This window comes from Elephantulus edwardii, unplaced genomic scaffold (assembly GCF_000299155.1).
Source record: "Elephantulus edwardii isolate Elephantulus edwardi_28Jun2011 unplaced genomic scaffold, EleEdw1.0 scaffold00096, whole genome shotgun sequence".
Lineage (NCBI taxonomy): Eukaryota > Metazoa > Chordata > Mammalia > Macroscelidea > Macroscelididae > Elephantulus > Elephantulus edwardii.
The window spans coordinates 2,583,317-2,601,021 of record NW_006399846.1 but is presented as its reverse complement, the minus strand read 5'-3'; the positions used below and the strand labels follow the sequence as shown (position 1 = coordinate 2,601,021).

Sequence of the window (17,705 nt, the reverse complement as noted above, 5' to 3'; positions counted from 1 at the left end):
AATCCTAAAATAATTTGTTTAAAAACCAACAGTAAGGGGTTAAGTTGGGTATTTTTTTAAAAAATAAAATCCCTACAGTATCTCATACACAAAACAACCAAGGATACATTTTTTTTTTAAATTTCTACAGCATCTCCCCCATCTTTGCACATAGTAGGTCCTACTAAGTTTAGGTTAACTGAACGGATGGCCTAGCCCTTATAACTGCAATATACTCACAACAGAGAGCTTTTCTGCTCACCACAGAGTCCTGGTTATTTACTTGTTTATTCACGGTTTTACTCAGCGTCTATATAAAGTGGTCTGGATGCTCTGTCTGAGTCAGGATAGTCTTCCTTGGGTCACTAGCTTCCAGATGGGAGGGATTATTTCTCTGCAACTCACCAAGGTTCCTGCTTTGCAAAGGCTCCACATTTAGTCATGGAGAGAGGGGATGAGGAAATTGCTGGAACACCATGGTTTTCCTTGTCTCCAACACACTCTTTGCACTAAACCGTTCTTTCCAGATAGACAGGAGACAGTAGTGAGATGAGGACATAATTGGCTTGGGGAGAAGGGTGGAAATCCACATGATGCCCAAATGCTAAGGAGTCTGCTTTTGCACGAGTCTGAGTCTGGATAACAAGGAGGTTGGATAACAAATCCAGACAACATTTCACTCATTAAAATTCATGGTTTTCCACCTCCTGCTCCTGCTCAATGCCACACCCACATGTTCAAAGACCACAGTGCCTGGGAAGCCCTCCTCCCTCCTCCATCAACGCCTCTCCCTTCCAGTGATAGTGCCGTGATGCCATGTGGGAGCAAGTCCTGGTGAGGGTGGGAGTGGCTACTCTCCCCAAGAGTTGGAAGCTGAGTGTTGTGGCCTTATTGAGTCACCAGGGGGTCAGTCCTTCCCTGAGTTTAAGTTCCCTCCTCAGCTCAACATAAAACATGAGAAAAAACTTTGGGGAGTGTGGGCTGGGGGAGGAGTAAGAGTGAGTAAAAGGAAGTGTAAGTCAGGGAGGGGTGCCCTGGGGGGTTAGGGAGGGGTACCCTGACTGCTCAATGAGCTGCAGATTTGTCTCACAAGACTACAGTTTCACTCTGAGCATCATTAATCAGTTCAAGAGCCATAACCACAGCAACATGAAGCCACCCTATAATAATCACGGGGAAGTGTCTCAAGTTGGGGGGAGTGAGGGTGGGGGCTGAGCATAGGAGAGGCGACGAAGTTCAAATCTCCAAAAAGGCTATCGACATGGACTGAGGCAGAAACATCACAGGTCAGCAGAGCCCCTAACTAGACCACTCCCCGGGCACACGCCATCCACTCCCCACCTCACACCCCATGATTGCCATGGCAGCCAATGTGAAGAGAGCCTGAAACTGCGCGGTGAGAGCTCACCAGGTGTTTCACCAACTTGCTCTTCTGCTAATTCTCAGCTTTGCTTAGCACAGTAGCTGAGAGTCTTGCTGTGCTTAGCATTATTTAGTGACATGCACTGAACTCCTGGGTCCTGCTGCCAGGACCTCAAAAAGATCTCATGTGGAGAGACCAAAGCGTTACACACAACCCTTTTCTCAAAGCTTCCTCTGTGCTGCACGGTTTAGAAAGGTGGCTTATCTACCTGCAAGTGTCCCTCCCCACCTCAATCCTACAAATTCCTGGGGGTCAGAAAGCATCTCTCTCTTCCACATGTGACCCTCCATGGAATCTAGCTCGTTGCTTACTGGGAACACAATGACATGGTGGTCTTTAGGAGTAACCAAACCCTAAATTTATCTGAGCTGCTTTTTTCCTTTACCCTGAGATCCATCTTCTCCACTATGATAGTTTTTTTAGCATCCTATGCTAAGGAAGAGAGGGAACATGTAAACATTTGTCTTCATTCTAATAGAAGAAAACCTAGACAGATTGTTCTTTGGCTTAGACCCAATATGATTGAGATGGTTAAAACTGAGTTGACTTAACTCATTTCATTACCAGTTTCTAAATGTTGCACCTCGAAGTTTCTCTGTCCCTTGTGGCTGTGTACTGCCTCTTTTTCAGGTGATCTCATCAGTGACTGATGGAGTAGGAGACGAGACTACGGTATTTAAGTAACTGACTCCTGGTGGCCTCCTAAGTGTCAGAACTGCATTCCACAGGCTTTCCAATGGCTGATTTCTCAGGAGTCAATCACCAGGCCTTTTTTCTGGGATGAATATGAACGGCTACCTTTTTGAATGGCAGTCAAACATGTTAACCATTTGCGCCGTCCACCGAGGGATTCCCACATGAAAGGAGGAGGACTAGAGACTAGGGCAGCAAGTTGAAAAGCAATGATTCATTCACCATTTCATGCCAGGATGGTGATTGCTTTGGCCCCTTGTTTCACCCACAGACTTCAGAAACCAAAATTCTACCCCCAGACAAGCATGGAAATCAGTTTGAAAGAAGAAGAAAATAATTAAATGGGTTTTTTTGAAAAAAGAAAAAGTTTCTGCTTTGAAAATCGAAATTCTGAAGTTTTTCCTTTCTTTTCAGCAAAAATGGGCTAATTGGTTCCATCATGTACAACCCATCTGGCCATAATGGCAAAGCTTTCTTCTCCAGGATCACATCTACAGTCTTTCTTCTCTGCTCTAGACCCAGGGAGAGAAAGAGAGGCCCAATTGTCTGTCCAACACTCCCAGGAGGGGGCACAGAGAAGAAAAAAGTCCAGATGACACCAGCCTTTCCTGTATCCCTAAAGAGGGGCAGTTCTTCAACTCAAACAGGGCCCATTGATGACGCCCACCCTGATCCCCAACTTCTCCATAGCTTTCTTTCTCTGTCACCAAGCACTTCCCATTTTCTGCTTAGAACTATATCCCAAAGAGGACAAGGCCCCGCCTCTCCTCTTCAGCAAGGGCCAGAGCTCTATTAGCTGTTGAGTGAGGCTTTACAACGTTGTCTGCATCCATATGAAGCAAAGCAAAAAAATGTGAGCGAGGCAGGAACAGGCTCAGCTCTGGTACCTGAAAATATATATACTCAAAACACAAAAATCAGAGGCCGAGCATCTAGTTTCTGAGACAGCCATGGTTTTCTGGGAGTTTACAGTCTACCTCCCAAAATGAGTCTCATTAACCCTCGAGTATTGTTGGGTGACAGGGACCACAGCTCTATTCCCTGCAGGCCACACTCAAAGGAAGCTTTTATCCACCAGGACAGGTACTTAGACGAATGCCACTGAACTCTTGACAATCCATTTGGTTTTCATTCCCCCCAGAACAAGGCCCAGTCCACCCGGCATTCTGCTTTCATCCCTGCACTCCAGCCGGACTCAAATCTAAACCAGAGCCTTCAGACTATGCATTTAACAGAGACTATATTTACCCATCACCAAATTGTCTTGACGTGTGCTTAATTACTTAAATGCCTTTAATCCCAAGCCTTTTCTTCTAGCAAAATATAAACCAGTTCAGCTGGATGAATGATAAACCAGATGTTTACAACACACAACATGGTCTGGCTTCGGTCAAAATAATTAAGACATCGTCTCCTGACTGGGGAGGGGAGATGCCCAAAGCATACATTTGTTTAAACGCTCTGACACCAAAATGTCCATGAAAATGCAGCTCCATTAATCTGTCACTATCTGTCCACGAAAAAAGTAAGAATAACTTTCACATGAAGGGCCAGGAGAGGTACTTGCCCTCTTCTGATATGGTCAAGCATTCTCCCGTGTCTCTCCACGGTAAAATGCACTTTAAAGGCAGTCACTGAATAATGGGTTAAACTTCCAGGGCCCTGACAGCTGACCTCCAATGATGTGACGTTGATTAAGGGGCCCTCTTGGGGCTGGGCCAAGTTTGTGATCCCTCACATGCTTCCTTCACTGTGCAGAACCCAAACTCACGAGTATATTCAGTATATGAACATTGTATGTGTGTTTGTACTAAATCTCTTATTTCCAGAGTAAGCAAGAGGAAAACCAATTCTCTCTTTTGAATATTATAGAAGACATTTTTTAAAAGTTCCAAGTTAGATGATCACCAAATGTCAGCCTAATCAAACTTTTATCAAAAAATACTTGCTGTGCTTCCTCACACTAATTTTTAACGTGCAGAAAATGAAAAAGGGAGACAAAACTATGACTTAGGAATGCTCATAAGGGAGCTCTGGTGGCTTAATGGTAAGGAGTTGCATTGCCAGTTGCCAACCCAAAGGCATGTGGTTCAAATCCACCAGGGTGCTCGTGGGAGGAAAGATGGGTAATCTCATCCTGTGCAATTTACAGTCTCTGAAAAACCTCCTGGAGATCAAACAAGTGCTGGTAAGAGCATAAAAAAGGAACAGAATATACCACTGTTTAAAACATTATAAATATTTTTAAAAATTCTTTTAAAATAATGAAAATAATAATAATACCACCAGTTCAGTCCTTCTCACAGAACTCGAGTAGCCTAGCCCATAGGGGGTTGTGCGCTAAGTCAAACGGGGCATCTCCTTTGGGATTTTAATCCACCAGTACTTCGTCAAAAGAGAGATGGGCAGTTTCCTCTTGTGCGGTTTACATCCACAGAAAATCCACTGGAGGGTCAGCCATGAGTCAATTCTGATTTTAGAATAACGATTTTGTATCCGAGGCCCTTCGCAGGCATACTAGACTTGACTTAACCTCAGACACTTTGGAAAATTAATGGTCAGACATTTTAAAGGACATTTTACCATGGAAAGAAGGAAGAACACTTTGTACCACTGTTTTTATTCTTAAGTGAAAGTAGGTGGGGAGAAAAGCAGATGGGATAAGCCATTCTGTCAAAAGCTTTGGCATTCTTATGAATCACCAGGGTAACATGTTAGAAATGCTATTAGACTAGTGTTCTTATAGACTCTGACTAAATCTGATGTGAGTTCTAGGCACCTATTGCTTTAACAGTAAGAACCCCAGCTAATTCTGATGCCAGTAGATATGATCACACCTGGGAACTGTAGCCCCTGTTTATAGACAAACAATTGACTTGGGAGAAGAATCTTTTCTTCTAACCAAAATCACCAACAGTGCTGAATCTACCCTGTTTCATCCCATTTTCTCTTTCATTTTAACTATTTCCAGTCTTTTAGAGGTCCATGAGTATTAAGCAACCCCAAGTCTGGTACATGGCCTCACTCAGAGGAAAGTTAATTTCTTCTCTGGACCTTCTTGGTCCATATGTAGGAGAAACCAGGTGATTCAATTTAGAGTCTAGAAAATCTTTGAGCCCCAGCGGAGTTAGGGGCACTCTGAGTGATGCCCACCTAAATTTCTAGTCTGTTGGTGTGCCCTTCTTGAGAATGAGAACAAATATGGGTCCCTTCCAATCAGATTTCCAGACAGCTGTCTTCAAGTCTTGTTCACTTTCTGCAAGCAAGGTTGTTTAAACTGCGTAAGGCAGGTGATGTGTATTGCTTTGAGCTGATGCCACATTATTCTTCATATAGCCCAGTTTCTTGAATTGTTTGCTCAGCATACAGACTGAATAGGTAAGAAGAGCGAATACAACCCTCACGCATCTTCCCTAATTTTAAACCATTCAGTGTTCCCTGATTCTATTCAGACAAATACTTCTTCATCTATGCATAGGTTTCACATGAGAACAAGCAAGTGGTCTGGGATTCCCAGTCTACTCAGTGTTGTCATTGTTTGGTGCCATCAAGTTAAGTATAACCCATAACAACTTCATGAGCAACAAATCCAAACCCTGTCCTATCCTGTACCATCTTCATCATCTCTGACATTCTGGAGCCCATTGCTGCAGTCACGGTGTCAATCTATTTGGTTAAGGGTCTTCTTTTGTTTCACCAACCCTCTACCTTTCTAAGAATGATGTCCTTTTCCAAGAAACAGCCTCTCCTAACAATATGCCCAAAGTATACGAGTGGAAGTTTCACCATCTTTGCCTCTCAGAAGTACTCTGGCTCCACTTTCGCCAAGATATGTTTCTTTATTCTTTTGGCAGTCCATGGGATATTCACAGCTCAAAGGCATCAATTCTTCTTCTTTCATAATTATTTATTGTCCAGCTCTAAGATGCACAGCAACTGACTGAAAGATCATGGTCTGAATTGGGTGTGGCTTTGTCTTCAAACTGACATCATGGCTATTCAGAAATTTAGAAAAGTTCTTGAACGGTAGACTTTTCCAATGCAATATATCTCCTGATTGCTTGATTTCTGGTATCAAGAGTGTTGACTGGGATACAAGAAAGAGGAAATTGTTGACATTTTCAGTCTTTTTTCCATATATCATGGTATCACCTCTTAGCCCAGTGGTGAGGAATTTTATTCTCTTGATATTGAGATGCAATTCGTATTTAGGTCTTTGATCTTCTTCCTTGAAGCAAATGCTTTAAATCCTTCTCACTTTCAGCAAGCAAAACTGTGTCTTCTGCATAATTCAGGTTTCCTTCTCAGTGTCAATACAATTCGTTACAATTCACTTAGTCAAATGTCTTTGCATGTCAATAAAACACAAGTTACATCTTTTTGGTATTCTCTGCTTTTAGTCAAGATCCATATGAAATAAGCAATGATATCTTTGTGCCACGTCCTCTCCTGAGTCCAGCTTGAATCTTTGACAGTTCTTTTTTTCCAGTCATTTTGTGTTGTTTTGTTTTGTTGTTTGTTTGGCGTGTTTTTGGTTTGGGGTGGGTTTTCCCCCCATAATCTTCAACAAGACTTAACCTGCATGCTATAGTAGCAATATGGTTCAGTAATTCTCATAGTGTATTGGATCATCCTTCTTGGATATGTCAAATATAGATCTCTTCCAATTAATTGGCCAGGTAGTAGTTTTCTGTATTTGTTGGCACAGCACGTCCAGGGATGCCTCTGTTTCCTGAAATATCTCAACAGGTCAGAAGGTGAAAGTCTTAGCGCCTGCCCACCATGCCGGGCTACATTGACTGTGTCACTACTCTCAGACAGCCTTGCTAGCAGACTGTGTCCTTGTGTTCCAATAGCCTCTCTCCCTTGTGGGTGCAAGGATGAGAACAGGACTCTGGCTGCTAACTTCAGGTTACAGAACTGTCACTTAAATTGCTCTATCTCCAGCCCACAGTATTGTAAAACAGATATCTATAAAGCATCCACCTTGAATTACCCTAATTTGAGTATGCCACTTGTTCCTATTTGGACTCCAGTTGACTAGAGTTGCTTCCACTGTGTTTTTTGTCCTATTTGTCTTGCTTCCCAAAGAGCCACATAAACTGCTCCCTCATTTCTTCACATGTTGCCTCATTATTGAGGCCTTTCCTGACTAATCTATTTAAATACCACTCCCACCTTATCCCTCTGTCTCACCACCATCTTCTTTTTTTTAATTAAATTTTATTAGTTTTAATGAACATTTACAGAGATTTTGGGTTTTCATTCATTCATTGTTGCACTGTTTTCTCCACCCTCATGCCCAGTTCGTTCTTCTTCCCCCCCCCCATGTCTGTTTTAATTGTCCAATTGCCACAGTGCTTGTCAAAGCCAGTTCTGATTAATCTCCTTTGTCAGTGTGTCCCTTGCCATTCCCTATCACTCCTCCCTGAGAGAGACTTCACCCTGATTCACAAGGAAAAGGGGATGGCATATTCTCTTAACTACTTCCTGCTGAAAAGGGATGCCGTGGGTTTCAGGGTGAATGTCTTCTCTCACTACTCTAAAGGGCCCCCTTGGCAGTAGGAAACACATAGACTATTATGGAGATTGATTTTGAAATTTAGATGCACTGTTATCAATTGTGCTTAGCCGTACATGTTCATATCCTTGAAGATGTATCATGGAAGTGTTGCAGCCTAGAAGATACAAATTTAACTAACAAGTTAAAAGTGCATGAGTCAAAAATTGAAAAGCAATAATATTCTGAGTAGAGGTTCTAATAGTGGCACAAATCAAGTCTTACATTGCTTGAGGTTGTCTTTCTAACAATGATCCCTTATGACATTTACTTCTTACGAGTTTATTTTCTTGCATCCAACCAGTAGACTGTAAGCCTAATCAGAACAGGATTTGTGGCAGTTTGATTCCGTATTCTATTCCTAGTTCTAGGCACCAGGTTGCTAGTTGTCTTCAAATTTATTCTAACTCTTTGTGACCTTAACTGTATATGTAGAAGAACTGCTTCTTTGAGTTTTCCAGGCTATGACTTTTCAGAAGCTGATTTCCTGGCCATTCCCTTTGGGTGCCTTCAGCTAAGTTCAACTGCTAGATTCAACTAGTAGTCAAACACTTAACTCTTTGTACCATCCAGGCTGTGTGAGGAGGGATGTGGCATCAGGACTAAAGGAAGATTCATCAACAACCTATGTTGTGCAGATGACATAACCCTGCTTGCTGAAACTGAGGAGGACCTGAAGCGCTTGTTGCAGAAGGTCAAGGACTACAGCCTTCAATATGGAGGAACATCAACATCAAGAAAACAAAGATTCTCACCACTGGACCAATTGGCAGCATCATGATAGAGGGTGAGGAGACTGAGATTGTTAACAGCTTTAGTTTTCTTGGCTCCACAATCAACACTCTTGGTAGCAGCAGCCAGGAAATCAAGAAACAAATTGCAGTGGGATAGTCTGCTGTCAGAGACCTCGCCAGAGTACTGAAGAGCAACAATATCAGTCTAGAGACTAAGATGCACCTGATCTAGGCTGTAGTCTTTGCAATTACTTGCTATGCATCAGAAAGCTGGATGATGACTAGGGATGATAGAGAACTGATGCCTTTGAGCTGTGGTGCTGGAGAAGAGTATTGAATACACCATGGACTGCAAGGGGAACAAACAGGTTTATCCTGTAAAGGATGAGACCAGGCTGCTCCTTGGAGGCAAGGATTCTGAGACTTTGTCTGACATACTTTGGGCATGTTGCAATGAGGGACCAGTCATCATGCTTGGAAGAGTGGAAGGACAGAGAAAGAGAGGGAGACCATCGATGAGATGGATTGATTCAGTGACTGGGGTAATGAGGGTAGTTGTGTCAGAGACAATAAACTTTACACAGGATAGAGCAGGTTTCAGGGCTGTTGTATGTTGTCTGCTGTATGTTGCTGAGTCGCAAACGACTTGAAAGCACATAACAACAACCACCACCACCCAGGAACATGATGTTGTTGTTAAGTGCTGTCAAGTCGACCCTGACTCAAAGCAACCCTATGAATGGCAGCCCTATCTGATCTGAACGCTGTCCTATCCTCTGCCATCCTCATCTTCTCTGCTACACCTAGTCCACCAAGGCAGCCACTGTGTCAAACTATCTAGTTGAGAGTCTCCCCCTCCTTTGCTGACTCTCCACTTTACTGAGCATGATGTCCTTTCCAAGGACTGGTCCCTCCTTTCAACAAGCCTGAAGTATATGCAAGATGAAGTGTTACCACCTTTCCCTCTAAGAACTACCCTGACTGCATATAGTTGTTCTCTTGGCCATTCATGGAACATATGGTACGTACTTAATGCTTGTTGAATGACTAAATGTTACACTGAGAAAGGCTGAGTTCCCACCTCTTCTGGGAAGCCTTCCCCCAAAACTTCACCCATTTATTAGCTGATGAATTTAAAGAGTACCAAAGGAAAGTAAAAACCTTTGACTCTCACTCTTGCAGGGTCATCAATTCACAGTCATCTTGGGCAAACCAGTTAATTCATCAGTTGTGAAATCAGGCTAGCATCTCTTGGACCTAGTTTGCTAGGTGGTTAAAGGCTCAAATGAGATAATGGAAAAGAAAGTGCTGTAAGAAGCACAGAACTGCATACATACAAGGGGTCCTCCTTATTTTGGTTATGTGAATACTTTATTAAATAGAGATCTCTTACTTGGTATTCTAACTATAATAACAGAGCACCCACATGATAGAAACATTGTGAAGAGCTACAGTAGCTCTCATAAAACTCACTCCTTAATTTCCATATATCTGTCATTTGTAACAGAATCCTTCAGGTAATCACTCAGTGCATTTCACATTCTACTCAAAATTCTAGTGAGCTTACTTCTGTCTTCCCAAAAGTAAAGACTGACAGCAAAATTTAGGGGAGAATGAAGGTTAACTAGACTCAAGAATTCAAGAAATCAGGAAAGTATGGGGCAAACAATGCTAATAGTATGAAAATATCTCAGTCACAAAAAGGACAAATATTGCATAGGGCCACTGTTGTAAAATAGGACTGACATCAGGGTTGAGGGAAGACAGAAAAGGAGGGGAGGAATGATGTCTATTTAATTGAAACAGATGAAGGAGAGAACTGTTTAAAAGGGATATATGAATGGGTATTTTTGTCATTATAGAAGTCCAGAGTGAAGGCTGCACAGTGGAGTGGACTTGGGGGCGGGGTGGGAGGGATTGTACAACAATGAAAGAGTTTTTCTTTCTTTTCAAGGAGAAGAGTGAATTGGGGAGAAGGGGGTGGGCAGGGAGAAAAGTGCAACAATGAATGACTGGAAAGCCTAATTCTCTGTAAACTTTCATTAAAATTAATTTTTTAAAAAAAGATATAGAAACAAACATCCAAAAGAGTTTGCACATGCATTGGCACTGTTGGTATGTTCTATATTTTTAAAAGCAAGAAAAGGTGTAATAGATTTTACAAAGATTTCTATACTAAAAGATGTTACCACAGATAGTAAGAAGCACTGGTCACATACCCCCTTCACTTTGCTTAAGGTCAAATTTTCAGGCCATCTACAATTTAGAGAACTTATGGTTTGAATATAAGTCTTCTAATTTTCCTCCTCTTGGTTTTGACATTCTTCTTTAATTTATTTTTCCCCTCTTGGTTCATATTTTTTTCAGTTTATTATTTACACTATGCTATTTTATTGTTTTTCTTGTAAACCACCTCGGGATTTTTGTGGAACAAAAGAGAAATATAAATAGATCATGGCATGCAACATGTATGTAGCTTAATGCTTTGTAAAAGTAAACATCTAACAAAAAGGTACTATCTACAGAGAAAAAAATTATACTGTTAGATAAATAGGAGATGATATTTTATTATTATCTTTATCATCTCCTAATTGTTTTCTTAGATACAATAATGTTGTTGTTGTTGTTGTTGTTGTTGTTGTTGTTGTTATGTGCCATCAAGTCATTTGCAACTCATAGCGACCCCATGTACAACAGCTCTGAACCTTGGTCTATCCTGAGCCAATCTTACTGTTTCCAACACACCTACCCCCTTTACTCCCGTCACTGAGTCAATCCATCTCATCAAGGATATTCCCCTCCTGTGCTGCCCTTTACTCTCCCAAGCCTAATGTCCCTCTCCAAGGACTGGTCCCTCCTTGCAACATGCCTAAAGAAAGAAGATAAAGTTTGTAACTTGTTAACAAGAGTATTAACCTTATAGATTCAAATAACTCACTGCCATTCTGCTGGTTCTGACTCAGTGACCCTCCATCAGGTTTTTGAGACTATACATCTTGATGAGAAGCAAATATACTCTTTCTCTGATGGAGTAACTAGTAGGTTTGAACCACCAGAGAAATGTAGCCTTTGGGTAAGCAGTGCAACCACATGCAGACTATTTCATGAGGGTAAATTTAGCAAATCTCATAAAGATTGAGATAATACAAGGAAACACTTCACCGACTGTTAACATATTTGTAAACTGCAGGATGAAGGAGCACATAGAGAAGCAGGTCCCAATTGAACAAAGCTTAGGTACAGAGATAAGAATGGGGAGAAAGGGCTCCAGGACCAGGTGTTTTTATAAAAGCCCAAATTTTCTAATTACATAACTGAGCCAGTCTCTAAGGCCAGACGACGCTAAGACGGAATAAGTCTAACTCAATAATACTTAATATACAGGGCTATATGCTAGAAGTTAGGGTTCTGCTGAGATTGAATTGTTCAAGAGTTCGAGTCATTGCGACTTTTAGAAAAGAATTATACAAAAAGAACCCTCTCTTGACAATCTCCCCAAGTACTGCTCAATTTCCTTCTACCCACAGCCAAACCTCTTACAAAGGTGGCCTAGCTCTGTAGTCTCTACTCACCTCTCATTCCTCCTCCCACTGCAAGCCAATCTTCCCTGAAGGTACCCAAAGCACTCTTGTAAACGGTTCTCATCCAGGTCACCAGTGATCTATAAGCCTCAAATCCAATGTAAGTGTGTGGGAAGGTCCCGTAGTGTTAACACCTGGCTGTCATTGTAACCAAGAGTAAAACGGTTGCTCTAAGTGAGGGCTGTATACTGTTCAGCAGACTTGACCATGCTTTTGCCATAATGGCACCAGGCTCGAGACAAATCACACAACGGGAAAGATTTTGTTCTATTTTAAAAAACTATAATAGATTTAGAATTTTATAGCAAAATTAATCCATCCAAAGAGACAATCATTATATGGCGAGTCAATTCTGACTCCCAGCCCCCTGTAGGATGTCCTGCCCTACAGGATTGAGTAGGGGGAACCGCCACAGAGTTTCCAAGGCTGTCATCTTTACAGAAGCAGACTGCCAATCTTTCTTCCTCAGGCCGCTACTAGTTTTGAACTGCTAACCTTTTGGCGATCAGCAGTGTCCTTAACTACTATACCTCCAGGGCTCCTGAAACACACTCCTGCATAATTATCCCTTTGTGTGATCATGCGTTATTCTAAAGATACTATCACTGGATAAAATCTAAGGAGCTCTGGTGGCGTAGTGTGTGAGCAGTCAGGCTGCTTTTCAGCACAATCAGGCAGTTTCTGTAAAGATTTACAACCTCAGGAGCCAAGGTATGGTGGTCATGAGTTGAATCAACTCCAGGGAAGAGGTTTGGGTTTGGTTTGAAACCTGTTGTGATTCTGTCTTTAATACTTCTCCCTAGGTATTAGGCAGCTCATGAAGCCTCACAACAAATTCTCAAATATTTGCTCTTGTCATCATCATTATTATTCCTCAGCTTGATTGCCTACTTTATTCCCTAGACTTGACATGAAACAACGTTGGAGTCTTTTCCATACTGCTTCCCTTAGAGTGCAAAGATTTGCCACCACAGAACTTGGCTGAAAGACTGTATTTGAAAGGCAGCTTCTCCAAGCGTTTCAAAAACCCTTCTGAGTGACGGCAGCACCTCTGGAATGAGAGCTGAATCTGCCAGGGTGAATATACGATGTGGTGACAGACAATTGCTTGTGTGGCTAAGTCCTGGTATGTGATTCACAAGAACAGTCTCACATTTTCACTTCTGCCACAGCAGTCATCTCTTGTACAACCATCCAAGCTATAGGCTCTCATGTGCTGAAGTTCTTGCTTCAAACACATTGTTGTTGTTGTTGTTTACCATCAAGTTGGAACTGATCCATAGCTGACCCTCCAGCAGGTTTTTCAGAAGGAGTAAATCGCACAGGAGGAGATTATCCATCTTTCTCCCACAAAGAAGCTGGTGGATTCGAACCACATCCCTTTGGGTTGGCAGCACAGCTCTTTACCACTAAGCCAACAGAATCCCTTAATATTCTCTCCAAATACTCACATTTTAAAAACAAACCACAAGGCCAAGCTGGTTCAGCCAGATTGTGGTGACAAGAATGCTGAGCTTCAAAGCAACACATTCAGACTATAGCATCACCCACAGTGTGACCTCAAAAAGGCTTTCTGGCTGTCAGTTCATTCATATATACAAACACAGGGGACTGGATGAAAGGCCTTCTAATGTAACTTTTTGCAAAATGAAATGAAAGCTCACCTTGTTTGAGGCAGCTAGCTACTGCAAAGCTTTTGGAGATCCTGAGTAGAAGTGCTGCTGAATTAATGGGGTAGGGAGGAAGGGAACAGGTAGCTCGAGGAAGGAAGAGAAAAGGTGAGAAGCCAGGGGTAAAGGTGCAGAGCAGCTCCAGCAGCCTGGGAGGCAGCTCATTGCACCCCCAGGAATGGAGATCCTTTACTCTGGGAGGACAGAGGACTTTTCCCAGACTAAGCTAAAGCAGCTGCCACCATGTGTGGTGTTTGTGTTGTTCTTTGCTGCCCACCAACTGAGCTGTAGGAAGGACATCCCTGAAGCCCTTGGTGTTCCAGCAACACTCAGCCTGGGGATGGGGGAAGGGGTCCTTACCCATTGTGTTGGCTCGGGAACAGGTCGTTCGCTTCAGAATCTCGTGCACCTAAAACGGGACGACAGCAGAGCCGTGAACGCCTTGACCACCTTGCGTCACAGCAGCCTGTGGGGTGGCGGGCTGCGGATGGGAGGCCCCTGGACCCATTTTGAGTGAGGGGGAAGCCAAGCATGTGCCAAGCTCATGTACTACATGTCAAACCCATTCAAACTTGAGGGCTGTGAGGAAACAAAGAATTTAGCCCCCTCTCACACATCCCCTCCTCCTTCACCACCCTGGAAAATTAATAAATAAAAGACTAAATTGCCTACAGTTACCGGAGATTAAAACACACCAGGCAAACCCACACCCCCTAGCCCTCTTGAGGGCTAAGGTGGAAGTGTGAGAGTGTGGGCAGAAAACAATGTGCCGCTTCCATGTGGGGAACTTCAGGGTAGGCAAAGGCCTCGTCAGCAAGGTGCTAGCCGACTAGACAGAGGCATGCTGCCTCCCTTAGTCTGCATTCCTGCCCGCTGGACAGCCCTATGGCAGGCTGGAGAAGCAGAAGATGCAGAGGCAGACAAGTCAGGTACGAGCCTTGCTTACTAGCAGTGGGGCCCTGTCAAACTTTCTGCAGCCCATTTCCTTATGTGATAAAGCTGGCGCAGAGCTGCTTTGAAGAAGCAATAAGACAATGAACTTGACAGTGACTTGTTACTGGAAAAGGACTGCTTGTTTGTTGATTGTTGACGTTATTACTACTATTACTACTCCTCTGTTCTTTCCCTAGTCTTACCTCCCCAATCAAAGCAAGTCTTATACTTCCCCTGAGACCTCTTGGCTGGGGCCCAGTACTGGACACAAGGTAGGTTCTAAGACTACCCCATTCCTACAGGCCCACATGCCTCAAAGGGCCTCCAAAACGCCACTGTACATCTCCATTACTGTGGCTCTTCTGGGTACTCTGCCTGTCACACAAGAGGTAAGAAATATGAGGGCACTCTTGGCAGAAGTAACCGGAACACAGGAGAGTCCCTGGACACTTGCTGGCCAACTAATGGCCTCCTGGTAGATCTTAAGAAGATTTCTACCTTGTGTTAGACAACAAGGAGGTCTGCTCTGGATAAGCAGCTGGACTGCTCAGAGGTCCACAAAGCAGGGACACAGGGAGGACATTCACAGATGCCCTCAGGTAAAAGTCCAGAGCAGAGTCAAAAGCCCTCAGTGAGCACAGGCTGTGAAAAGGGTATGAGAGGAAAGAAGAAGCTTCTAGAAGGAAAGCTGAATGAGAGAAGATGTGTTACTCCATCGCCATTCACACTTCTTTATTCCAGCCACAGACCTACAGGGAGTGGTGAATAAATAACTTCCAGCAGAATGGGGCCCAAAGTGTTTAATTCAGCATATAATACAGTGCAGTAATTCAACAGCAAAAATAATTAGGAACAGCATTTATATGGCATTATATTCTTTTACAAGCACTTTGTAATTATCAGCTAATCTCCACAACATCCCCTCAGACGTGGAACTCAAGCCATGGCAAAATATGAATGGCTTATAATAGCATCAACCAAGAAAATTGGGAATGTATACTTTTTTTTTATGGGAAGAGAAAATAAATCATTTGGCTATTTTAAACCTCCCTAAAATGCCAGGCTAGAGGACTAGGGGAGCCCTTTTGAGTGAAGAGTGAAGGCTGTGTGTTCGGTGTACCTGAGAAATGCTCTACAGAACCCCCTACTCTCTTCCCCTTACTAAGCATCCTTCTTATCACCCTTGTGGCTTGGAATTCCCTCTAATTTTCAAACCCTCATTCTTCTTTCTGTAGAAATTTAAGTGCTTTCCTAGATGATGGAAATATACACCCATGTTTCCCCACTAAAGGCATGGTTACGTTTCCAATACTCCTTGGGCCTCTCTTTGTTCCCTCTCTCCATAGGTGGAATGACCTCTAAAACAGCAAAAAATAATCTTTGAAGGGAGATATCATACACCTCCAACTGGGATCCCAGAGGCAGTCTATAAATTCTTTTCATTATAATCAATAATAATAATTTTAAAAAACCCAAAACAAACCGCCAACTCATTGCTGTTAAGCTGTAACTGACTTGGAGCTGATCCTTCAGCAGCAGTTTTGGAGGCTGTAAATGGCTCAGGAGGAGACTGCCCATTTTCCCCCTCTGAGGCGCCACTGATGGATTTGAACCATTAGAGAAGGATGACCTTTGGATTGGTTTGCTGTGCAACTCGCTATGGGCTGTGCCACCGAGCTCCCCTTAGACTCAGTCGTCCCATAAAATTAAAAACAAAACAAAACAAAAAACCCCCACCACCTAACTTTAAGTCATAGCTTAAGATTTTGGAGGAGGGCTGTAATAGTGGATTTTGGCTCGCAAGTGTTTTGTTTTTTTAATTCTCAGATAAATTGGTGAGCATGGACTGTGATAAAAATGTACATGGTTCCTTTGTGGGGTTGGGTCAGGGGGTGTAAAAGAAAAAAATTGAATGAGAAATCCAAGTGGTCCAACAATCAGTAGGACTAGTTCTAATCCTCATTCAGATTCTAATAGTCTATTTGAATATTGTCAGTTCATTGCTTCTCAGAGTCTTAGTTTTCCTCAACTGGAAGCCAAAGGAGGTTTATCTGTTGGGTGTAAAGTTCTCACAAGTGCTCACATTCCCTGTGTTTGTGATTCTAAGAAGAGATTTAGTGGGAAAGCCATAAAGGGAAGATACTGGGATCAGGCAGCTCTTGGATAGTCTTTCAGTTGCTAGGCAACTCCAAGGCAGGCCATGAGAACACCTTGCCAGACTAGGTACACAGCCTTTCCCCACACTCTTCCCTAGCCCACCAAACTCATTTACTTACAATGCGGCTACGAGTGGCATTATCAAAGAAGGTATCCTTATCATGGATGTTGTACCTGCAGATACCAAGAAAGCAAATGGTAAGTTTTTTCCAATAGTCTTTTCCTAAAACTTCTAGCATGCCACTCCCACAGGGAACCCAGAAACACCAAAGAGTGTTATTTTTGTGACACAATAAAACCTGTGGTTTAGAGCTCACTGCAGTGCTAAAGGTAATCCAAGAGTTCTATTGAAGAATCCTGTTTTAGTATGGCACAATTTCAGAAGATAATTAGATATTTAATTGTTTATAGAGTCACAGGGTCCTCTACATGTTTTAAAAACACTTGCGATGAGAACAGTTGGGGGGGCATGTAATGTCTAAATATTCCTTGAATTTCATCCAATTTTTAGCATCGTGAGAACTTATTCCTTATGCTTTAAAGAGATAGCTTCAGTAAAAGTCTATATTAACCACCAAACAAAATAAAAAATGCAGGTAAAGCCTCAAAATGGTTGTTGATCATGGTTATAAATATAATTATTCCTACTTCTGGGTGTCTGGGGAAAATGTTTACCTACTGGATCTAGAGTTTAATGTACAAATATATTTAAATTAAAATTAAATAAATTAAAAATATATTTAAATTTATATTTTAAAAATTCATGGTAGCCAGTGTTGCAAAGATCTGGTGAACCTCACACAAGCATCACTGGTGACTGCGTAAACTGGTACAAGTGGAAATGATCATAGCAAGATACATAAGATAATAGATTCATAATGTTTATACTCAGATAAAATAATTTAAGGATAATTTATCCAAAAAATTATCATCAAGGTAAATTCAACAGAAGGAAAATTGCACATAAATAAAAAT

At 42.3% G+C, this 17,705-nt stretch overlaps 1 protein-coding gene across 1 annotated transcript in view; it reads right to left on the bottom strand.

The window, feature by feature from the left end:
• The window catches only part of ANO2 (anoctamin 2), a 504,048-nt gene that overhangs the window by 333,125 nt on the left and 153,218 nt on the right, over positions 1-17,705 (bottom strand). Inside the window, exons 5-6 of the mRNA XM_006891290.1 lie at positions 16,850-16,904; positions 14,001-14,049 (exon numbers count right to left, since the gene is read on the bottom strand). Of these exons, the coding sequence (XP_006891352.1) occupies positions 14,001-14,049; positions 16,850-16,904 (104 nt within the window). The remainder of the gene's footprint in view (positions 1-14,000; positions 14,050-16,849; positions 16,905-17,705) is intronic.